At 40.4% G+C, this 24,706-nt stretch overlaps 6 protein-coding genes across 6 annotated transcripts; 5 read left to right on the plus strand and 1 right to left on the minus strand.

The window, feature by feature from the left end:
• The first annotated feature begins 1,265 nt into the window (after positions 1-1,265).
• On the plus strand, positions 1,266-2,909 carry BCR41DRAFT_356716 (hypothetical protein). Its single transcript, XM_022024699.1, has 5 exons — positions 1,266-1,541; positions 1,568-1,651; positions 1,937-2,183; positions 2,315-2,437; positions 2,512-2,909. Exons 1-5 carry the CDS (start codon positions 1,422-1,424, stop codon positions 2,793-2,795), a joined length of 858 nt encoding a protein of 285 aa, XP_021879758.1. The 5' UTR covers positions 1,266-1,421; the 3' UTR covers positions 2,796-2,909.
• A 5,313-nt stretch (positions 2,910-8,222) lies between these two features.
• BCR41DRAFT_356719 (hypothetical protein) lies at positions 8,223-8,714 on the plus strand. Its single transcript, XM_022024700.1, has one exon. The coding sequence runs from the start codon at positions 8,265-8,267 to the stop codon at positions 8,478-8,480; it is 216 nt and encodes a 71-aa protein (XP_021879759.1). The 5' UTR covers positions 8,223-8,264; the 3' UTR covers positions 8,481-8,714.
• A 192-nt stretch (positions 8,715-8,906) lies between these two features.
• On the plus strand, positions 8,907-10,894 carry BCR41DRAFT_107010 (hypothetical protein). The gene is made up of 3 exons (XM_022019349.1): positions 8,907-9,474; positions 9,615-10,303; positions 10,418-10,894. Exons 1-3 carry the CDS (start codon positions 9,218-9,220, stop codon positions 10,753-10,755), a joined length of 1,284 nt encoding a protein of 427 aa, XP_021879760.1. The 5' UTR covers positions 8,907-9,217; the 3' UTR covers positions 10,756-10,894.
• A 2,970-nt stretch (positions 10,895-13,864) lies between these two features.
• BCR41DRAFT_356720 (hypothetical protein) lies at positions 13,865-15,855 on the plus strand. The gene is made up of 4 exons (XM_022024701.1): positions 13,865-14,449; positions 14,470-14,624; positions 14,648-14,692; positions 15,095-15,855. The coding sequence occupies exons 1-4, from the start codon at positions 14,326-14,328 to the stop codon at positions 15,770-15,772; spliced, it is 1,002 nt and encodes a 333-aa protein (XP_021879761.1). The 5' UTR covers positions 13,865-14,325; the 3' UTR covers positions 15,773-15,855.
• A 5,636-nt stretch (positions 15,856-21,491) lies between these two features.
• BCR41DRAFT_338378 (hypothetical protein) lies at positions 21,492-22,286 on the plus strand (the record flags this gene model as incomplete). Its single annotated transcript, XM_022022113.1, has 2 exons — positions 21,492-21,777; positions 21,910-22,286. The coding sequence occupies 2 exons, from the start codon at positions 21,492-21,494 to the stop codon at positions 22,284-22,286; spliced, it is 663 nt and encodes a 220-aa protein (XP_021879762.1).
• Positions 22,287-23,056: 770 nt separating this feature from the next.
• On the minus strand, positions 23,057-24,170 carry BCR41DRAFT_378202 (60S ribosomal protein L18-B; the record flags this gene model as incomplete). Its single annotated transcript, XM_022027145.1, has 4 exons — positions 23,057-23,394; positions 23,436-23,517; positions 24,056-24,106; positions 24,141-24,170. 4 exons carry the CDS (start codon positions 24,168-24,170, stop codon positions 23,057-23,059), a joined length of 501 nt encoding a protein of 166 aa, XP_021879763.1.
• Positions 24,171-24,706: the final 536 nt, after the last annotated feature.

The following is a 24,706-nucleotide window of genomic DNA, read 5'->3' on the forward strand; positions in this document are numbered from 1 at the left end:
TTTTTTTTTTTTTTTAAAAAATTTGTGGATATTTGTCTCTATTCGATTTGCATGATGAAACATCGGTTGTTGATATTCGAGCTGACTATGTGCATTGTTTTAGCACACTTCTGTGTATGGTCTTGATTCTAGAGTGGTGCTCCAAAGAAAAGAAGAGATGGTGGCCGTCGACGTCTAAAGGCTGTCCTTGATTTATAAAGTAAGCTAGTCTACATTGAGTAAAATGCAAGAAATTTCAGGAGCAATAACAGCCTCCCTCTCTCACTGAAAGATATTCTACCACATTTACAAAGCTCCGTATGTCCATGTCAACAACGTATGGGTTTTGCTACATCGCTAGTCATGTCGTACAATGCCAAAAACAAAACAAAACAAAACAAAAAAAGTCAAAGCGCAACAACGACAACTATGGCAAGGTGTCATGCATCTGGCTCTGGCAAATCCGATCGCACGAAATCAATGGTCACGCGCACCGCATCAATTGTTCTGTTTCCTCACAAGAGTCTCAAGAGCTCAAGAGGCTGTGTGAATACTCAACTTCATGCAAATGTCGCGTAACGATTTAGTACGGCTGTGTCTCTTTATTAGTATAGACCATGATCACGCCATTCGTTGCCTTCAATACCTACAGAGACTCTCTCTTTCTTTCTCTCAAAGAAACTAATAACAATACCAAAAAAAAAAAGGCATACAGGCATCAGAATAAAGGTGAGAGCACTTTAGTAATTATTTTTATCTGACCTAAGTCAACATAGAGGGATCAAATGCCTAGAAATGAGGTGATGGATGAGAGCATGATGAATGTGCGCTTTATATTCATATACTATCATATACTATACTCATTAACGAAAATACGTAAATATTATACTATCACTAACAAGAGCCATCACATTGTCTTGTCCTAATGGAGCACAGTGTTCATTTTTGGTTCTAGTCCCTCAATCCTTTCTTGGCTTATTATGACAACTCTTTTTTTTGGAGAAAGTTAGAATGCATCAAACTCATAGTCCCTCAAGACAAAAAAAAAAAATAGAGAAAAAGACTTATAGGACGATAAAGGATTGGCAAGGAACTCAATGGAAAATACGAAAGTAAACAGAAAAAAAGACTTGAATGAGCGCGGGAAGAGCACGAGCATTTTGACAAGAGGGAGGAAGCAAGAGCCAATCCTTGGGAAATGAAATGGTCATTTGCCCAAGGGTACAAAAAATGAGACGAATGTCCACTTCTTTCTCTTTTCTTCTTTTCTCTTTCTCACCTTTACACGCACTCATACCTTTCTATCAACTTCACCTTCACGCACATTCCTATATACTCTATCTTTCCACAAGCTTTATTCATAACGGCAATCATTTAACACCAAAAAAAAAAAAGTATACATTTAATAAAAAAACATAAAAAGTCGTACAAAGAAAAAAGCAATGTCTGAACCAAGTAGCCATAAACCGACCCCCTTTGCCCAGTTCTGCTTCTTCAAGAGTCTGTCTTACTCACTCTTTGAGGATGATTGGATCAACATGGTCGAATCTTGGCAAGCCATGGTTCTGTCAACGCACCCATTCCCGAGTTCTCACAAAACATGACTCCGTTCTTTGCCAATGCGCCACGTCTGCTTCCTGTCTTCCATCGCTATATGACCTACGCTGAACAGGTATAGTATTCATAAGCCATTCTGTATCTGCTTTCAGTTCACCTAATTTCCCTCGTATCCTGAGCTATGTCCTCTCCCCGTATCAGGTGTTTTTCGACAAGCTCGATAAACGAATATTTTGTCCAGACGCCACCTTGCATGTTCTGTTCACCCCCAATTTTTTTTTTAGTCCTCGTGACCTTTAAAATAGAATGTGTGCTTTTCCATAATTGGAATGAAACTAAAGCTGTAATACACGAACTAATGTTTGATTCATGCAAACGCTATTACACTTTTAATCTTCAGGATCCAGAGTTCCTTTCCATGTTGACGAATGTTCTCATGTCAACCCCTCTTTTAATCAAGGTCCAGCATATTCTTCAGTCTACGGAGCTCTTTCTGGCTTACGTCGTGGCCCTCAAGCTCGATGTCCCATCGGCCTCACACACCCAGGTCATGCAGTCTCTTCAGACTTTCTTGTCATCTCTCCCCGAAGATAAACGCTTGGAGATCCAGAAGGTCTTCGCTGAGGAGGAGGCGTCCGACTCCATGGGTATGTCCTTGACCCCTATACAATCTCGTGTTTTCTACGGCCCTCTTATTTTTATTGGAAATGTACAAACAATTAATTTTTTTTATTTTTTTTTTTTTATTTTTTTTGCATTATTTCTTTCCATGTTGCAGGCTTTACACCAAATACATTGGATACTGCTTTGCAGCTGCTTCACGCAGATACTCAGCTCTACATCGATATTCTGTCGACTCTACAGCTGAACCAGACCGAGAACATGCCATGGGATGAGGTGTGTGAGCAAGATCAAAGGTCTTGTTTTGGCAAAGAAGCCACATGCTTGGGAAGGCATCGACCAATTCCTTCAGAGCTTGCATTGGGCACCCTCCTTCCCCTAGTGCTGAGGATATGGAAGCAGACAATGATGATGATGATGATCATATCATTGAGATGGTTGAAGGGGTCGACTACTACTCGGATGAAGATGAAGATCAAGAGTTGGGATCGTTCCTTGAGAGCGAAGAATACAACAAGTATTTTGCGGCGTTCTTGCAGGATGTTCAAGATATCCAGACGGGTCGCGATGAGCTTGTTGATGATTTCGGCAAGATAGCCGTCACCGCTGACAACCGCCAGGCAGTCGAGTCTTGTTAAAAGTTCAGATTTACTTCCGGTCCTAATCATCGAGACCACTGTTTACCATGCTCTGAATTCGTCTGTTCGACTTTCTCAGCAAACTCGGTAAAAAAAAAAAAAAAAAAAAAAAAATGGAATTATTATCAGAATCAACGCTTTCAATACCAAACAACTTACCACGGGATTAGTCAGTAACATGGACTGTAGTAGAGGATAAAAAAAAGAGCTACTTGCTCAATGGGAAACAGAAAAAAAAAAAGAAAAGACCAGCCTTCAATTCAATTATTCAAGTGAGAAAAAAAAAAGGGAACCATAATCAATAACCGCGACTCCAAGGACTTTTTAAAACCAATCAGAAGAAAAAACAAAAAAAACCAACAAAAAATCTCCTCGAGAATGTGACGTCTAGATGAGAAGAAGGAGCATATGGATCCCCATCAGCCTTCATCAATCTCATTTTTCATCCACCCAAAAAAATTATACCCTCCATCAATTCAATCCTTTGCAATTTCTTTTTTTTTTTCTTTTTCCCTTCTTTTCTGTAACCTTTTTTTCCGTTTTTGGTTTTGTATTTTAGTCGCGCTTTGTTCCTTGTAGAAAAAAAAATATGTATTCATTTGTCGCGTTGTTTTTTTTGTCTGTAACTGTTTTAGTTGTCCCTTTTTTTTTTTTATTGTATTGTTGGTTAACACCTTGTTTCCATTGTAACAGCATGCTCTTAATAAAACTACAAAAAAAATTGTAAAAGTGATTAAAAAAATATAGTTCATTATTGTTTATCAAGTGCACTTGTATGGCGGTAGGTATCTATTCAATAGTACATGGACGCCGCTTGAGACTGCCTATCAATACATGTGTTTAATGGTGTTTAAAATCCAGGCGACCTGTCCTTTTTTTTAGGGGCGAATGGGTACGTGTACATGTATAAAGCCTATATTATTATACTTTATTTCACTTCATTTTGTTTTCTTTTATATATATATGAATATTCCCTCATGGGGAGCCAGGTGAATAAGCATGCAAGCATGCAAATAATGTTGGCGATGCTTATTTTTAATATGTTTATACAAAGGCGAAGGCGAAGGCGAAAGGCGCACCTAAATTTGGAAAAGTGAAAGCAAAAAGGGCTCACTCTGGGGGCTGTGTCACCATGGAAAAAAGATAAAGAGTGGGACAAAGCTCCCTTTCTAAAAACCAAGTTCCCAATGGTTAGGATTAGGATCAGAATGGATTGGTTTGGATTGGGTGGTGTGTTGGACTGAACCATACAACAATTGACCGGGACTGATAGAATCGAGCTGGGCTGAGAAAAAAAAAGCTCTGAGTTTTGGAAAGGGGAGAGGAAGGTTAAAACAGCTTTTGCACTGGATTGGACGGCAAGAGACTTTCCTTAAAACCCACTTGTAAAGATGCTGTCCCTCCATCTGAGGTTCTAGAGCATCATGATGCCTTTTGAATATATATACAGCCAGTCCAAATGTTACGACTCCGACTAATTTAACCAATGCATAAACTGTATAAATATTTATATAAATATTTATATACACCCGGTACATGTATACTTCAGATACTGTTCTTTGATGAGCGTTTTATTTTTGACCCAATCAAGAACAAAAAAACGATATGAAGCAGCGTGACCAGAGTGCTGGAACTTAATCGACCCAAAAACTAACTTTGTAGAATGAACAGCATTTGAGCAGTCGCTGAATAATTGCATAAGGAGGGGGGACCTTTTTTTTTTTTTTTACTTGCAACATGAATATTTTTTTACAGGAATAAAAAAGGCATTTGTAGATCTTGCCGAATAGTGATGTGAGTAAAATACCTCATTGCTTTAATTGAATGCAGAACTGATATGCATGATCACACTAAAGAATGAGAGAGAAAGGAAAGGGTCATTAAAGCCTCCCTCTTGTTGATGGCAAAAGGGCGAATGAACCCTCTCACTTGTTGTTTACCCTAATCACAGATGTCCATTGTCCATGGCCCAACCACAATAATACAAAAAAAAAAAAAATTATTAACCCGAAACGGGCTTTGGATGTATTGAATACAGCTCAAAGTCCCAAATGTGTGTTTTGGTCACAGTGCCTTCGTCCGCGACTGGAACATGTTTCATCATACGTACAAAAAAAAATAAAAGAGCTTTGTCTACTTTAAGTGTCGATTCTCGGAACGATGACGAAGGAGAGCGGGAGCTCTACAAGTTAATCAAGTGATGGGCAATAATGATATAACAAATTCATACTAATAGAAAAGTTAGTGTATTTGATATACCATAAACTGTGACCCTCACTTGTTTAAAATTATATTACACAGGGCTCCTGACCTGGCTTTGTAAAACAACTCGCTTCAAACAGTAATCGCCTTACGGCTCTATGGTGCCTGATCTCATTGAAATCGGGAAAGCAGTTGGAAAAATGAATATGAAGTTGTAGTGTAAACAAAAAAAATAAAAAAAACGCCTAAACGCCTGTATTAAACAGCTGTTAATCCTCAGAACATAATGATGCATATTTACGGTTTGTATCCCCTGGTAGAATAATGCTGAGTGATTAGACAATATATAATATAATGAAAAGTAAAAAGAAGCGTAATGATACCTTGACGATAACTGCTTTGATCTGCATCAATTAGTAATCCATAAATTTTTGGATCAACGGGTAGCAAAAGTAAGGCAGGAAAGGGACAGTAATAGCTGTAAATCTTTGTGATCATCCAATTGGTAATACGTCTTCGCTACAAGTGATCATTTATAAGGTTATGATATCCAAACGTGGCCATGAAGGTGTCTGTTTTCTAGGTTAGATTATCCAAAATATGGACACCCTTTGGTTGTAGAAAACATTAATAAAAATCAGTAAAAATGCCCTAAAGTTTAGATTAGACAATAGATCATCTTTAAAGTCAAAAAAAAAAAAAAAAAAAAAAAGAAAAGAAAAACGAGGCAGTAGAGAAGAAGGAAGCAGCAGCAGGGAAGAAGGAAGCAGCAGCAGGGAAGAAGGAAGCAACAGCAGGATAAAGTGCTAATATTAGTCCTGTAAGGACTAACCACTCTATGCCATTCCCTCTATGTATTTCTCGAGGTTCCTTATTCCGAACCAAATTACGAATAGCAAATAGCATCAAGGAGCCAGACAACAGTTCCTTCCCTCTTTTTGAAAAGAGGACGAAGCCCTTTGACCCCTGATCCAGGACCGTACCCTTTGAATTTTTGATCTGTTCATTATATTAACACAACCCTGGAACTAAGAATAACTCTCCCTCCCCTTTCAACCCTCCTCTCGAACAAATCCTGTTTTCACAAGCATGATCTAGCAGGGACTATGCATGATAAGAACAAAAGGAAGGCAGATATATAAAAGATCTGCGACAGGAATCATGAGCCAAGATAAAACAATGAATGAACTATTCTTTTTATTTTCTATTTTTATTATTTTAATCAATTTTTTTTAAAAAAAAAAAAAAAAAAAAAAAAAAATCATTTCAAAGACGTTATTGGTTACGAAGTCGTCGCAGATTTCTTGAAGATCATCTCAACATATCGATATCTTACCCTTACTCCCAAATTCCTTTCATTTTTTTGGTTCTTTGGTTACTGCATTTCCACCGCTTCATATCGGAGCCAAGTTAGTCCGAGGTTAGGCATTGCAGGAGAGGGATTTATCTTGGAAATGAAAGAGTAATCAATTCAAGCTAGCAGATGTTTATTAGTTGTGAAAAAAAAGAACATTTATATTATATACATGTTCATATGGGGCCAGTACCAAGGAAGACAAGGTTTTGCCTGTGTCTGCAGATGAATCCTTGTTTCCAAAGTAAAAAATAGTTTGCTCCGCATATTTTATTTTATTTGGTATTTTCCACGGTGAAGTTGACATCTTTCATTCATTGGAGGTGGAGGGCGAGGAAAAAAAACAAGAAAAATAGTGAGTACATTCAATTTCAACACCTAATGGGCAACAGCAATAACAATAAAAAAAAAAAAGACTATTTTGTAAACAAATAAACAACTTGGCTTGAAGCTTGTAAACGTAACTTGCATTGAAATGAGAGATATGAGACAGACGAGGAACATGACTGGATGTTGTTCTCACACCCTCTGCCTCCATTATAAAAATATATTTAAATCATTCAATTACAAATCTCTCTTCTCTTTCTTTTCTTTTTTTATTTTGGATTCATCACTCACACCCCACTTTTCATTGGATCCATCCCATCATTGTGGCTGGACACTTTTGTTTCTTTCTTTCTTTCTTTTTTACGCTTCAACTCGTGGAACAATTCATCCAACGAATGATCCTCAACTGATCAATTCTCTTCTTCTTCCACCCATAGACATTCGCTCTCCTCTCTTTCACTATATTTTATCACACGCATAACAGCAGATCCATTCCGACATCAGCCTCATTGTCTTCTTGTCCATTAGACACTTACACATACCCTTCATTCCTCTCTTTCATTTCTCTCCTTCACTCCCTCACTTTTCTCTCTTCCATTCCCTCTCATTCACTCCTCACTCTCTACTCATACTTCATAAATATTTTCCTTCTTTCTTGCCCAGTAAACGTTGACGTATGAATCCGTACCTCTCGGCCACTGTGGCTCCGCAGCCTCACCCTTTCCCTTCCACTGGTCCACATGACCCGCAAATGGTACCATCTCCTCCATCGATGTACCAACAGCACCAGACTGTTCCTTCTCAACTTTCTTTACAACATCAACATCAACAGCAACAGCAACAGCAACATCAACATCAACATCAACAACAACAGCAACAGCAACAGCAACAGCAACAGCAACAGCAGCAGCAGCAGCAGCAACAACAACTAACCACCACTATGAGTGCTGCAAACACAATTCTGTTCCATGACAACAGTAGCAATATCAACAACTGCCATCTCACAACAGCATTCTACTCAACCGCAGACTTATAGCACTTATTCTTCAAAACAAAACTGGATATCCTTACAGGTCCCAATGCCATCGATAACCCCATGGCTCTTCAAATTAGTCCTGATGGTACATTCGTAGCTCCTCGCTGGGGAGCATATGATCTCAGCAACCTGCCTCCTGTCCAGATTGCTCCCAGAGCAAAAAATATCAATGTCGTACCTCGCACACCAGTCGACTATACTGTTCAACCACATCCGTCCATGATGCTTCAGCGCCAACATCCACTACAAACTCAGCAACAACATCAACAGCATCATTTTCAACAGCATCAACAAGAAATGCATTTGAGCACTCAGGATTCTGTACTACATCCAACAACAACAACAACAACAGCAGCAGCAGCAGCAACAACAGATGGCGACTAATAATCAATATGTATTTAGCACTCCACCAGTAGCATCATTATCTCCATCCGACATTGCAATGGTATCTCCACAGCAGCCACAGCTGTCTACCTCTCCTAGATATCTCAAGACAAGCTGTTCGCCCGAGATGTCAATCAAGACTTCTTCCTGTCGAGCAACAGCTCTCATGGGGTGGGTCTACGTTCTCTTATTTATTTTATTCTATTTTCATCCTCCCATTCCTCTTCTCACTTTCATCCCTCATCGGTGTATGATCACCCTGTCAGACACAGCACTCTTTTTAGTTTTTTTATGGGGGCTGAAGAAAAGGACATATCGTGCTCTCGTGCCGATTATCCTTCATCATCCCTCATCTTATTTAATCTTTGTCAGACTACGGTGACGCCCATGATCGTCCCTCTCCCTTGAAATGATCCCTTTACACAATTCAATCCCTATCATCTTTTTATGCACTGCTTTTGAAGACAGAAATTTTAACAGAGCTTGTTTACTTGCCTCCGTTTTTTTTTTACGCTCACTCAACATCTAGCCTCCTGGGAAGAGGCCATTGCTCAACAAGACGACTCATATGCTACCCCGGCCCACACTCACACAAGCTTCGACGAAGCCTCACTGGTAAAGAAAAAAAAAAAATTGAAGGCTGTAGTTAGAGTGCAGTAATGTGCTCATGGTGTCTCCAACCCTAACACGCCTTATTTCATGCATATTTGTCTATTAAATTCTAATTAGGAGGAAGCCGAGTCCATGAGTACAAAACCCTTGAAGGTCTTCACCTCATCTAAAAAGGACGATGATGGCGAGTTCCGCAAGGGTCAACAGTTCTACCTCAATATCCAGCTCAACCCAGAAGACCGGGATAAGTATCACTTCCTCCGAATCCCGACAGAGAACATTGTCCCCCTTGTAGAACAGACTCCACGGGACGCATTGGACTTAACGCTACAGGAAAGAGAAGCGCACAAACCATGTCGACACCCACCAGCGCTCAGGAGGAAGATGTCTTGTCCTTGAAATTAACCACTTACTTGGAACCCGAGCATCGTGTTGTGGTGCCATGTGGTCGTTGTAAAGACAAGCACCAGAAATCCTTCGTTTCCACCCTGGTGTGAATGGAAACCTATGATTGACGAGAACGGCATGGTTGCGCTCCGTGACGGCCATGTCAAACTGATTGCCTCCGCTTGGTGCGCTAGCACATCTCATCACCGTGGTCCCGGCACCAAATTTAGCTTCCAGGTTGAGTTGACTGGCATGACCCGTCACCAGTCGGAGCCTTTACTGATTTATGAAGGCAGTAGTGACGAAGTTGAAATCTATGCAAGCCATGGTCGCGATAAAGGGGCTCGCATCGCCATCAAGAACCTTGAAAAGGCTTCGTAAGTTTTGTTTTTTATTATCTGCAAAATGATGGGTCATGTTTTACTTTCAGTGACATATTCATTTGAAAATCTAAATTGAACATAATTTTTTTTTTTTTTTTTTTTTTTTTTCTCGATGGTTTCACCAAAACAAGCAGGAAAGCACAGTCACCAGCATTCCATGAGCGTGGTCATACTGGCCCACCTTCTCCAGCAAAGACAACAGCTTCGAGTCCTCCGAGCTCGCCCTCAACATCAATGGCTCAATATGAGTCTGGTCCTGCAAAGAAGAGGCGAGAAGACCCTCCATTGACTCCACCCATGATCGACTCGGATATGCCTCCGACTATCAAAAGTTTGGAGCCAAGGAAAGGCCCCATCTGTCGGGAGAATCATGTCATCATTATTGGTTCCAACTTTTCACGAGGCATGACACCTATGTTTGGACGAGAATACGGCACAGTTGTCGACATCAACCCTTACTATATCGAGTGCACAACCCCAAGATACCCCAATCCTGAGACTGTCCGCATTTGGATCTTCCACAACGAAACATACATTCCGACTGACAAGACATTTGAGTTCACGGATGAGCAAGCGCAAAGCGATATGGAACAGTTGTTAAGAAACCTGATTCAGGACGGCGAGAGTGGCGATGCTGGCTCGTATCTGTCCCTTTTGGAACGCATCGCTGGTCTTCCACCATCAGCAGACATCTCTGGTCAAACACAATCTAATGGTTCAACTATGTTGCACAACAGTGTCATTCTTGGCTACCAAGTGGGTGTCAATCTACTGATTGAAGAGGGTATTGAACTAGACATTGAAGATGATTCTGGCTTGACAGGTAATTTAGACTTTTTTTTATTTTATTTTATTATATTTTTCTTGTGTGGACTCATATATCTTTTATACTTCACGAATTTTCACATTAACATGTTTAAACTTTTATTTTTTCTAGCCTTGGATTATGCTATTTTCACCAACAAAGTGGAGATTACACGGATGTTACTTGAAGCTGGTTCAATGCTTTCTATGGAAAGACTTGAAAACTTGTCTCTCTCGCCTTCTGAGGAAATGTCAACACTGCTAAGAGATCTCTGCAACGTCAGCCTTCCTGAGCGCACTACTCTATTGGGGCCAGAGCTACCACAAGCAGTGACACCTATCGAGACTTATGATGAAGCATCCGTGGGAGGTATGATCGAGGACACAATTTTGGAGGAGACCAGGGCAGAGTCGAATCAGAACTATCATCCTCAACTCCAGTCTTCTCATCCTCATCTGCTCAAAGAATGACCCGCCCTCTATCTATTGCAACAGTCTCGACACAGTCTACTGGCATGATGTCCCTTGCACCCACCATGTCCACCATGGCTCTTTCTACAACCTCATCAACACAATCACGCCCTTCCATTCCTCTCATGGGCAGTCGTGCTGCTAACCAGAGCTCCAAGGGTGGGTTAGAGAATATCTGGCAATGCGCCAAAAAGGGTAATCTGGATCTAGTTCGCTGTCACTTGGAGAAGGAGCCTGGCTTGATTAACATGCCATGGAAATTTGATGGTCGATCTGTACTAAGCAGTGCTTGTGCTTCCAGTCAACCTCTCGAGCTTGTCGAGTTCTTGGTCCAGCATGGTGCGCAAGTAAACAGCGCAGACAGTTTCTATAAGCGAACAGCACTTCATACTTTGTGTGAGGAGGGTGGTCTTTCCCAAGATGACTGGCGCATTGTGGTCTCGCAAGCAGATCAAGATGCAAATGAGCATGATGTCTTGGCGGCCATGCGCTTCCTCTTGGACCATGGAGCTGTGGTTGATGCCAAGAACCATTGGAAGGAAACAGCGCTGATGCGTTTGTTTTCAGGACGGGATTGCCCGTTGATGGTACAGGAGCTCTACAGTCGAGGTGCGGACTCGAGACTTAAAAGTTCCAAGGACGCGTATCCACATGGCACAGCATTATGTTATGCTGCATTCTATGGTCGTATCAAGTCACTCAAGTGGATGCTGGAGAATGACTTGTTGCTGAACGACGAGACCAATGTGAAAGATGCACTTCGATGGGCTAAACTGAGCAAAGGCGAATCCTCGCTAGTCAGCTCTCAGGGAGGAGGAATGCACAGTGCTAGCATGGTCAAGAGAAAAGAGGAACGCAAGGCTGAAGCCATCCGTTTGCTGGAGTCTTGGTTGGGTGAGAATGGTGCCTCGCGGCGTAAGGACTTGGCGAAGGAGATCAGTGCCCAATCAAGTGAAGACTGGTGGCGTCGCATGAGTGGAATCGTGGAAGATGTTCAGAATAAGAAGTTGATTGAGATGGATGCCTCTGAATCTACACCAACTGCCGCCACTGCTCTTGCTAGTCCAAAGATGCCCTCAGAGATGCTTCCTCTGTGGAGAGAGGTTCAGGGTCTCTGTGAGAACCTGTCGCAGAGTGTCGACATGGCTTCCAGCCCTGGTAGCCGTTTGAAATGGAACCCATTGACGATCTTGCGCAAGTAAAAGCAAGGTTCCAGCGCATACACAAATGTGTATGATTGTGATACCCCCTTTTTCTCTATCCTCTCATTGTTATTTCTAGCTCGCACCTCTTATTTCCTCACATCAATCTTTTTCTTTCTCTTTTGTCTCAATATGTATTTTATTTTTTAAATTAATTCAGTCAGTATTAAATATCACAATAAATTTCGAAATACTCTTTTTTTTTTTAAAAAAAAAAAAAAAAAAAAAAAAAAAGATGTTCACTACAACTACTATGATCGTCCTTTAACATTGCCGCAACGACTTAATAGGACCGCTGGGCAGTCCATTAGTGCTGCAAAACTGGTTAAAGTCCATAATGGAAATGTAGACATGAACAAGCCGGTGTTTTTGTACGCGAGAAATGTGATTGTTGTGTTCTACGATCTCTTTGATTTTTAAAATGCATTCAGTTTGAACTTGTAAAATAAGCCGGTTTCGGTACAGGGCGCAACCCAACCTCTCACAAAGAACGCATTTCATATAAGGCCATGAGCAGAATCGCTCTGCGTTCGGAGAAGGACAGAAAATAAACATGCTCCCATCCGCATTGGCGCCTGTACCACGTCCTTCTAATCATAACATCTGTTATTAAAAAAGATGCATCCACCAACATCTCTACGGCTAAATTGAAAAAGAGATTGGTCATCAACGAGGAGGAGAGGATCTAGTATACCAACAATGCTATAATAGCTTTCGATGATTATAGGATATTCATTAAAAAAGGATCTCGTTACCAAACACGACTACTATTTACAATATTAATCTTGGTATGTTTGTCAAGTTCTCAGCTGGGGTTCCCATCAACACAAGACAAATATATGATAAAAATACAAGTCTCCAGGCGGATAGTTTGTTGTTACGCCAAAAAAAAAAAATCTAAAATTATCTCATTCATTCATTTTTTTTTTTTTTTTTTTTTTTTTTGTTCCTTCCTTTGTGAGCACGCTTCTTAGAAGGAAATTGTGATCATGGTGTCGGAATGTCTGCCGCCTAGTAAAAGGAAAAGAGGAATACACCATCACTATCCAAGGGGTTAGAACTTACTTCTTCTGAACATGTGGGGAAAACTAACTACTGAAATTATCCTTGACCAATTAGTGATAATCTGGCCCTGGATTTTTTTTATTTTTTATTTTTTATTATTTTATTCGGAACCTGTCCCGGATCTTCGAGAGAGGCGTAGGAAGAAGATTTTTTAGAGACAAAAACAATATTCACGCGGCCATTGAAAGAAAGATTACAAATGCAAACCTTAATATCTTTTCGAATAAAAAAAAGTAAAGGACTCTCATCCTCTCTCATCCTCTTTCTTTCCTTCCCCTATGTCTCGCTCACTTCTCTTGATTGATATGATAGATGGAGAGAGAGAGAGAGAGAGGAGAAAAGACATCAGAATGATAGTAAATGTAAAGGCATGAGATTATGAAGAGAGAGAAGAAATCATGCATGTATACTGCACAATGCATCGCGAGCTCAAATACTGGTTTTTTTTTTTTTTTTTTTTTTTTTTTTTTGTGTCGTGTGTATGTGAGAGCCCTACTTCGTGGTATTGACCAAATATATATTTGATCGTTTGAGCTGACATCCCATTCTGGGTATCCAACTGGACTTTTTTGATCAATTTTTGCCCAGACGCTCAAATTCACGGTTAATTATTAAGTCTTGATCCTCAGAGGTTGCAGCGCCCCATGTAAGATTTGAAAATTGAGCATTGTATTCAACCCGAGCTGGCAGTAACTTTGTGAACAATCAAGATAATAGTAAGATAGACAAACCTCATGAAAAAAAAAAATAAAAAAAATAATAAAAAAAAAAAATAAAAAAAAAAAATAAAAAAAAATAAAAAATAAAATAAAAAAAAGGTTTATTGCATCGCCGTTCCTGGCCTGGCACTTACTTTTATTTTTATTTCTTTTCTTTTTACCGCCCACCTTCCCTTTCCCCCTTTCCTTACCCGACAAACTCTCAAAAAACCGCAGCTTTACGCTGTCCCTTCCTCTTGCGCTTGCACACCGCATTGACAACTTTCTTCCTCGGAAAACTTCCCTGTCTCTCATTCTCACTTAACGATCTCCTCCATTAACGGTTCCTTGCGTTATCATCACAAAATATTACATAGCCTATCGTAATTTTTGGCGTTCATTCTTCCTCCCCCTTTTTTTTTTTCCTCATCTAACTGCTTGTCTGCCTGCCTACTTGCCATCTCCAGAAAAAGTCTTAAATACTTTTCAACCTCCATTTGCATTTCTCGTCTTTTTCACCAGACCCGAAATTTCACCTCTCTTCTCAGCTAAACACCATCGACACTTGGAAATCATTTTATTTTTTCCTCCTTCTTCTTTTGACAATGGCAGCCGAAAAGAAGCCTATGCAGACCAAGAACAAGGTCTTGATCGCCGGTATCTCCCTCATCATTGTAGCCGGTATCGCCGTTGGTGTTTACTTTGGTGTCCACAAGAACAGCAGCTCGAGTGAGAACAAGGCTAACGAGTCAATAGGCGGTGCAACGGTACCCCTACTACATCTGCACCGCCCACATCCACCACAGCTGTCACACCTCCGGATCAAAAGGGAACCATGATCAATGGTACCCTGTTCCCTTACTATAACTTGACTGGTGAGGCCCCCGCACCCGTCGGCTTCCTGGTGTAGTCTATACCACCTGCAAGACCCCTGGAACGTACTCTATCTCATACGATGATGGCCCCTCTGAGGTAAGCCTCTAATATAATATGACTCTTATTGCTTTCTTACCTCTCTTAATCATCCTCATATTAAAAATCAAAGAGGCATGTCTTTTTTCAGACATGAAGATGGAGCCCAAATTTGGGTTTTGGCGTAGGAGGAAATATTCTATCCATCCTCCTTTTTCTGATCTCCTAATTCTATCGAATTGACCTTTTTAATATTTTATTTATGGATCCTCAAAAAACAAAAACAAGAAAAAAAAAAAAAAAAAAAAAAAAGTGAAGGGCATTGTCCGCCCTATTTTTACAACGCTTTTTTTCCTTTCTTTTTCCACCCCCTATCTCCGGTCTCAGAAAAAAAATGTTTTTTTTTTTTTTTTTTTTTTTTTAACGCGTTGATTTGAATTGTTTACGAATTCCTGTTAATAGTACACGCACGAGCTCCTTGACATGCTTGACAAGGAGAATCTCAAGGTGACGTTTTTCGTGAACGGTAACAACCAAGGTTGTATTTATGATCCCAAAGTTCAATCAGTCCTCAAGCGCGCCTTTGAATCCGGTCATCAAATCGCATCCCACACTTGGTCTCATCCTCAACTGCCTAAACTGTCCGTTGAAGGAATCACGACTGAGATGACGCGTTTAGAGCAAGCCTTCCAAGATATTCTGGGTGTCGTTCCCCGATATATGCGTCCTCCCTATGGCGCTGGAACATTCGGCCCTGCAGACACAGATGCCAAGGTTCAAACCACACTCAAGAATTTAGGTTATGTCATCACTACCTGGGATATTGCAACCACCGATGCGGATATTGATGATAACAATGCGGTCCATAAATTGTCTGATGAACAGTTGATGAAGGTGGAACAAGGCCAAGTCACTTCTGTGGTTGAGACGGGTCCAAAGGGCGCAACTCATATGCAGTTGATGCATGATACTTATATGCGTACAGTTCGATTGATGACTCCTTGGACCATCAACTATGCCAAAAATTTGGGCTACAAGCTGGTTCCTGTAGCCACGTGCTTGGGAGACGAGGACCCAAGAACTTGGTACTCCCGAATCGGACCTCCTTCTCCTAATCCTCCTACCACCTGCACCAAGTAAAAAAGTAAAAGGAAAAAAGTCAGAAGATAGAGAGATACATTTATGACCTAATTTAAGCAATTTTTATTTATTAAAAAGAAAAAAAAAAAAAAAAAAAAAAAAAAAAAGAAATGGTCGTTCTAATAGCCTCGTTACTACCTATCAGCACTGACAAAATCTTTGACGTAGACTGAGAGTTGAAGGTTTTTATTTGGAATCTTCATACATGTTGAAATATCTGGGAAGTCAAACCGGAAGCATTCAAATTGCAAGTGAAATGAACGAAGCAGCTATGATGTTAATGGTGAAGATAGTGGGTAGATCCTAAGGTTACAGTTGCCATGCCCACGTTGGAATCGTTCTAACTATGGAAGGGGAACCATTTATGAAGCAAAGAATCAAGCCATATCTCACATAACAAAGAGAAAGAAGGGAGGACTCTGCATACATCCTATTTGATCCGCAAGGGCGCTGATGCCAAGCACTCTCTATCCTTCAATAGTAGCTTCTAGTTTAGATATAGCAGAACTATAAATATCAGGATTACTTTCCACGGATTTGACAAGGTTGCGAGAGTTCAATTGCATGAGAGAAGCCCTAACAAGGTCTAGCGTTAATCCGAAAGAGCCTGATGGAAAATGTAAAAGGGTTAAAGTAGATAGTCCTTAATACAAGGTTGCCAAAACCTGGGTTTCCATATATATATATATATATATTTTGATCACATGACTTTTGGCGACGCGAATCACTATCTTATGCTTTTCAAAGACAGATTGCTATCGAGCGTGCCAAACTACACCAGGCGGGTGTGGATATACCGGATTGAACATAGGAGCAGTAGCGCTCACCGATGAGGAACCACATCGCTAACTTGAAATATACAACACCTAATGCTCTCACTTTAATCTACACATAATCTACCGGTTGTGTATATTGATATCACATTCGGAACTTCAGACAATAGTTTCCTTAGGCGTAGTTGATTGGCTTTTAGATAACCCCATCTAGCAAATTAGATGAAGTCTATTCCTCATCACACCCTAGAAGATTCTTTGCTGTCCGTAATTTGGGGGCCCGTGCCGATCTCCTTCGCTCCTATCGCTTCTGTTGTGCTCAGTACTCACCGATGGGCCCCTATCTTCACTTCTACCAAACAATTTTGGTGGCTATATTAATGTACCAATATGCTACGACGTATGGAAAAAAAATGATGCTATTGTTGCTTTAACATTACTTGAACGAAGCGAGCCAACAATGGAATCACTCCAATACTTTATTCGCGTCCTTTCCGAGGTTGTTTTGCCCGTCAATAAAAAGGAGAATCATATGTTTAAAGCGTTGTAGACATATAGATACATTTGCATGTGTACGCTCTATTTGAGTAAGTGCTGGGCAATTCTGATGCCAGCCTCATCATTATGGTAGGACAGAGCTGCACACACATGAAGCAAGTATAACGCTTTATGAATGAGGATATGAGAATGTATACATGTAACCACGCAAGAGGCCAAAGAGGAGGCATAGGAAACTATTTTTATTTTATTTTCATCCCTTCTTGCATAGGGAGACATGGGAGTAAATGAGTGCTTTTGGTCCCATAAAGCTAGGCTGCATCACTACCATTACTTCTTTTTACAGGATTGGGTCGGTGTTTTTCATGTTGTGGATACAAAGGCTGACACGAATCCGTTGATCTCCCTCGATCTATACTCTGTCAATACTGAGATGGACAATTTGTAATGTAAGTTCTAAAGCCTATTCTTTTCTAAAAAAAAAAAAAAAAAAAAAAAAAAAAGGAGGGGGGGGGAGTGTTCTATAGGAGCGAACGAGTGAAAAAAAAAAGAGTCTGGAACCTACGCTTCCAAAGACTTTTCGGATTGGACTGGAGCAAAGGATGTTTTCCGAAAAGGGTCCTGTATAAGAAATGACAACATTGCATAGCAAAAAACCACATCTTTTTTTAGGTTCAAAGGCGTAAAATTTTCGTTGTTGAAGACAAAAAAAAAAAAAAAAAGAACATATGCTTGAGACCTATCATTTCTTTTTGTTCGAGCATCACCTAGGGAATTCAGGAGGTGACTCCTGCATTCTCCTTGATGGATTGTGAGATCTAAAAAAGCTAGAAGGAATGTGGGTTCTTGTATCAAAACATTTCTCTAGATTGCCACATACCTTGGGTACTGAACCGTCGGTCCCCGTCATTATATTTCTTTTTATTCTCTCAAGGGTCCCCAGAAAATTGAAGTGGTCACTATTAACTTTAATTCGCCCAGTTTGTTTTCGTAGAGTCGCATGAAAATTATGCGAGGATAGCGATTTTATTTTTTGCGGGAATGGTATATATAATTGGGTGCCAACAAGTGACATGCAGCTGAGACGGGACGTTAGAGAGGAATCAAAGCAACAACAAACACTGAATGCCCCTTGTATTTAATGTACCCTTGAATCAGTCCAATGGTCTATACCAACGGGTTCGCCTTTTCGCCTCTCTTTGAAAACAATGGACTCCCTCCTCCTTCCTCCAAGAGTGTTACTAGCCTGTCGATGCTATGTTTTCTAGCACGCCAAGGCGCTAGGGCGCCACCATTCTTTTTTTATGACACGGACCGAGCGTTTACATACAAACCTTATAAAAACAGCTCTCTCACACCACTCGATCAAGATGCGTTCGACTTCCATGTTACACGCCGTTACTTCTTTATCACCACGGAAGGGGCTAATTAGCACGAGAGCTTGTAATACCGCCTAATTAATCATCAATGGTTTGTACCACAAAAACTCGTATATCATATTAAAGTCGAAAAGATCGACACTGAAAAAAAAGAGTACTTCTGAAACCCTGCAGGACAGGACGTTACATCGCGCGCTCCCGCAACCAGTAACCTGCAGCATTATATTATCCTTAACCGCCCACTACAAAGGGATCCAGACTGGTTTCTATTTGTTGCAGCTATTGGTGCAATTATATGCATACTATTTTTTTTTTTTTTTAGATCGGATTTTTTGTAGTTGCCCCGTGCACGAAGCAACACTAAAGCGTGTTCCCTGACTCAGAGATTGCTCATGATTCTAAGAACGGTACTTCAATTGTCATGGCTAAAAGAATAAGCTACTGGCAGATTATTAGGTTAGCATATAGGAGAAAGCCTTGTTTGCTCTGTGTTATATTATGAATTCAACAAACCAAAAATTTGAGAAACTTTATACACTCATATCCAGACAAGACAAAATAAGTGAAACAAAGAAGTAGATCTGGTTCCTCTATTTTCCAAGCAAGGCTCATCATGGCCAATTTGAGGTGGTATGTCACATTCAATTGAGCAATACTTTGATCTTCAAGGATGTGCACGCACAATCCCGAGGTTTAAATAATACAAACGGTTTTTATTTATTTTATCCTCTTTTATTTTTGTTATTGATATTATCATTACTGTCCTCAAAGCGAAACGGATCGTAATTACCCACATGGCATAAAGGAACTGTGTGTTGGCATGTTCCCTTTTTTACGAATTGTAGAAAAAACCTGAAATATATACCATCATCGACGCTTTCTATAGAACTCATATGTGGTATATCGGTATATAATTTAATAATGATGGGGATGTTAATGATTATAGATGAGAGAGCCAATGAAATAACAAAACCGCATCAAGTCATCAGTCAGGTTAGAAAAAATGGGTCAAAGACTCGTGCTAAGTATGGGCAGAGTCTAATAGTGAGCCTTACTGATTAGATTTGGATCCCATACCGAACAGTTCGCGTCAATGAAAATGAAATGAGGATATTCAATACATCCCTTGGGGTACCTGTCAAGGACTCCAAATAAAAAAATAATAACAGTAAAAGTTCGTCGAGCGGGCATTAGTCCATTCCTAACCACCCAAGAAATGATTCTAAAAAAGTAGGAACCTGCTCATGGCGGAATAACTTTAAGCAACGCGCCAAAATATTCTCCTTTATCCTCAATACTTTAGTAGGCCTTCCCGCTACTGTTTCGGCTGATGCGTAAAAAACAATAATGCCCCAGGTCCTTTCGTCTGTTTGTTTACACCTTTGTCCGTTGTTTGTTTTAGACTATCTCTGAACATTACAATTTGGAGCAGACATTAATGCAAAAAAGGATACTCACTACGTATATCCCGCCGATCCAGATCCATGGCATGCATGATCTTATATGCAGTGCTGTGAGAGACACATGTCTGTACCAATGATGTGCCTTTTGCGTTATTGAACTCAATGTTGCTCGACATGCAAAATCTGTCAACCGTGCTGTCTCCTTCCTTTTTCTACTCTCTCCTCCTTTTTTTTTTTTTTTTTTTTTTTTTTTAAACATTTCTAACTAGTAATAGTATTCCTGCCTGTGTTCGATATTGCTCTCTGATGAAATAAATAAATAATATATTTTTAAAAAAAAAAAAGCATCGCAGGCTCCGTTGTTATGATAAGTTTTCAGGCTTCTAGTGTGTCCATTTCCAGAAGCGCATGATCGTCGTACCAAATTGATATCTGTTCTATTGTTGAATATGTCGAAATTTGATATTTCTCTTCTTACGAAACCATCTGCTGACATCTCATTGCAAACAAACAAATAGTTGATAATAACCTACCCATCAAATGTTTATGGCTTTGCTTCTACCCCTTTATGTTCACAATTTCAAAATGGGTGCCAACCTACAATGACGGGAAACAGAGAGCGTCTCCCCATGTAAGGAGGCTGCCAATTGGGAGAGGCACTCCCAACGCTTGAAATATATAAATTAAGGGATCATTGTCCATAAAAAAAAAAATCTACTGCTACCTAAACCTGATCGCGATCAATCTATATTTTCTTCTCTCCCATCCTCTTCTCAAGAAGTCTGAACATCATTTGTCAACTGTTGCATGCGCATTTCTTGTCTGGTTGGACATTACATCGCTGCATTTATTACTCATCTCCGTTGCTAATTGGTCAATTACTGCTTCATATCTCCTTTTTCTCTCTTTCTCTTTCGCTTATAACCTCAGTCTCTCTTCCATTTCACAATATCGTGCCCTTCATCAATTCTTCTGATCATCTCTTTCTCTTCTTCTCTCTTTTGAGCTTATCGACGATATATACGACATACATTCATAACTTTTAACAGCTACGAAGTATTCAAAACAACCGAGACTAAGACGTCTCTTAAGGATAGGAATTTTGATATATTTACGAAACCCAACGCGCCTATTTTTTTTTTTTTTTTTTACTTTCGGAGATAAAACGTCTGTATTTCAGCATCTCCAAAAGGTAAGATAAGCGCGTTTTTATTCCTCCTTCCTAGGATTTAAAAAAGGTATAAAAGATATAAACCAAAGGCTCTCTGCGACTACCATTTACTCATTCATAGCTCCATCTTTCCTCCCTTTTTTTTTTTCCATTTTTTATATCCTATCCTCACTCATCTCATCTGTCATCTGTGTAATCTTATTACCACATCAACTTGGCCTTTCCTTTTCTTGCATAAATGCATGTTGTACACGTAAAAAAAAAAAAACCAAATCATCTGCACTATTGCGCATAATTTCGTTGCACATTTCATATTTTTTTTCCGTTACATTCTTTTTTTTTCGTGTCACAGCAAAACTTCCTCCCTCTTTCACGAGTCATAATCACAAAAGAAAAATGTCCGTGCACGCGCACCGAAGCTCCAAGATCGTATCAGATGCCCTGATTCACCCTGGTCATCCCTGTCAAAAGCAATCTAACTCGCATGCAGCTTCAATGGCGACAACGATAACGGAAACAACATCAGCAACGTCAAGGGTTTCGATCAAGTCACTCTCTTTGAAAGATTTTTTATCACCTGAAACTCGAGCTGGTTTCTTGATCGAAATGCGTGAGTCCTTGATGGAGATCGGTACATTTTACATCAAGGACCATGGGATCCCTCCGGAGCTAACGGCTAGCGCTATGAAGGTTATCCAACAGTACTTTGCTTTGCCGCTCAATGAGAAGAAGAAGATGTTGATTGGCAACAGCCGTCACTTCCGAGGTTACAAACTTATCGGTATGCCCTCTCTCAATGTTTTTTATTTTTATTTTTATTTTTTCCTTTAACCATAAAGGGATATGATACTTGCGTTTGGTTTTTTTATTCTGACTCGGTATCTTTCATAATAAAATATTTGAATCCTTGTAGGCCAAGAGTTTACCAATGATCAGGTAGATCATCGTGAGCAGCTTCAATTTGGGCCTGAACGACCTGTGATCGAATCCTTCAAGCCGACCATCTCACCTGACTATGAAGGTCTACAAGGTCCTAATCAATGGCCCGCAAGTACGTTAGCTTGCCTTCCAGATTTTAAATCCTGCGTCCTTGAATTCATGAATCAACTCGAGATCCTTTCTCAGAATTTAATGGAAGCTATTGCGCTTTCGTTGGGTTTGGAGGATGCATCTTATTTCCGAACCCTCTTTGGAGAACAACCTTACTATCGCCTCAAATGTGCAAAATATCCTTCGGTTGATAAGCCCAAGACCATCGGTTGTGGAGCTCATAAAGACACGGGATTTTGACAGTGCTTTTACAAGACATGGTCGGTGGTCTACAAGGTCAAGATCCTGTCACAGGTCAATGGATGGATACTCGTCCAATACAGGATACATTCATTGTCACATTGGGTGAATCGATGGAGAAGCTGACCGGCGGGTTGTACCATGCTACTGTACATCGTGTGTTGAATAACACCTCGGGTCAGGATCGTTACAGCATCCCCTTTTTTTATGATCCGGCCTTGGATGTAAAGGTTCCTCATTACATCCCAGGTCTGGATTCGACGGGATCAAAAAAGCAGTCTTTGAAAAATTCTCGGTCTACTACCAGTATGTCTGTCTTTGCCTCGGATGCAGAGACAGGCCCAAGTTCAGATGATGACGATTTGGAGAGATTGATGGACACACTAGATATCAATCATACCTCTTCTTCCTTCATCAGTAGCCCTGAAGGTTGGAGTAACGGTGATCATATCTTTGAGACCGTTCACAAATGTCATCCTGAAGTCTACACCCGCTGTATGGACAAGGAGCTTAAAATCCTGTCATAACCTGCATCGCCTCATGACCAATCATAGTCACTCTGCATGCTACCCAGAGAAACATGATATGGTCCGCCTTTATATTCCAAGCATATTAGTTATATACCTTATCATTTAGCATTTGAATCAAATATATGAAAAAACACACCATTGACCGAAATAGGGCATTTATTTTGGACATTTTTATGGATTGTTGGAATGATTGACAGTACCACCATGAAGCGTAAACAAGGCATTTTATTTTGATTCGATTTAAACCTTGAAGCCGCGGGAGGCACGACGACCACGAGCCTTCTCGAACTTACGACCCTTGCTCTGGACATAGGGCTTGGCATGCTTGCCAGGACCCATGCCAAAGTGCTTGACGGCCTCACGGGTGTTCTTCTTGCCACGGAGCAAGACGGTGTTAGCACCAGTGGGGGCACGGAGGGCGAGCTGATCGAGGGTGATGACCTCACCACCAGCCTTCAAGACACGAGCCTTGGCCGACTTGGTGATGCGCAAGCAGGCGATCGACAACTTGGGGACCTCCAACAGACGGATGTCATCAGTCACGGAGCCAACGACGACAGCAGTCTTGCCTCCCTTTCCTGCCATGTTACGAGCAATGCGGGAGATGGACATGGGGGACGGTTGACGCGCGACATAAAGAGACGCTTCAAGACGACCTTGTTGAAGGCAGAGTCCGTACGGCGGGCAAGGAATCTGTAGAGCTATTATCGAGTTTGCAGCGAAGAAAAAAAAGCATGTCAGAGGAAATTTCATGTAGTTACGACTCCACTGTTTTAAAAACAGTGTGAAAATTTTTGCGATGCCGCTGAATAACATCAATGTATTAAAGAAATACTGGTTGTTTCCTTGACGAGTATCTTTAAGTTGGCTGTTGAGTGTTAAATACTGGGACTGATAGGGTTGTTTTACTAATATTTATAAAAAGGGTTTGCACTGCATGAAAGCTAATCCTGAAACATTGTTCTGTAATAAGATTGAGGATGCTGAACTCTCCTGAATCAGTAATTTACAGTCGAAGTTTAATTCCTCTGTCTGGATGATGTCGCTTTGGTATGCCTTAAAACTTTTTTTTTTTTTTTTTTTTTGATTGGGCGAACATCTTCGAAAAAGGATATGATCGTTGCCTTATATCTCTGCGCTCCAGAATCATAACAAATGTGACGTGTAGAGGTCGTTTGATATATGATAGTCTCTCCAGCTCGAGAAACTCAAAAAAAAAAAAAAAAAGCTGCTTCATACCTTGACGAGCAACAACAAGTAAACGTCTCCAGACTTGGGAGCCTGGCGGTTCTTGTTGCGAACTGGTGCTTCTTAATGTCAATACCCTATCAATTATAATCAATTGGATAAACATAAAAAAAGAGAGAGTATCCTGATTAGCCTTTCAAGATCATAGCCCATCACTATTTATTGAAGTTGTTCCCAAGATTATCCCTGGCGAATGGGTAGATCTGCATAGCTTCTTCCTGGATTTTTAAAAAATCGTGTCGATTGATGTAGTCCTTTGATTCTTTTTATGTTGTTGTATGTACAAGGTGTTTTATCTTGTTTTATTGATTCAGCACTGCTGCATTGGCAATCAAAGTAAGCCAAGTTTGGTCAAAATCTTTGAATAGTAATCCAGACAAACTGAAGGAAGATACTCTAGTGTTGATCCCTCATCTGAACAGATCTTTGTTGCAGGGCTCATTTTTCTGCAAAAGCTTGCATTCCATTGTAACGTCTATAATGCCCTTCTAAGCATTTGATGGAAGGTAAATAAAAAAAGAGAATGGGATCATGCAAGATGTCGACGGAAGTTGCAAAATCAAAGTTCCAGAACATGTCTCTGAAAAAAGACTAGGCAAAAAGCCATCTCGAGTCGTTTTATTGAGATATGTGATCGATGGT

Source organism: Lobosporangium transversale (assembly GCF_002105155.1).
Source record: "Lobosporangium transversale strain NRRL 3116 chromosome Unknown BCR41scaffold_27, whole genome shotgun sequence".
Classification (NCBI taxonomy): domain Eukaryota; kingdom Fungi; phylum Mortierellomycota; class Mortierellomycetes; order Mortierellales; family Mortierellaceae; genus Lobosporangium; species Lobosporangium transversale.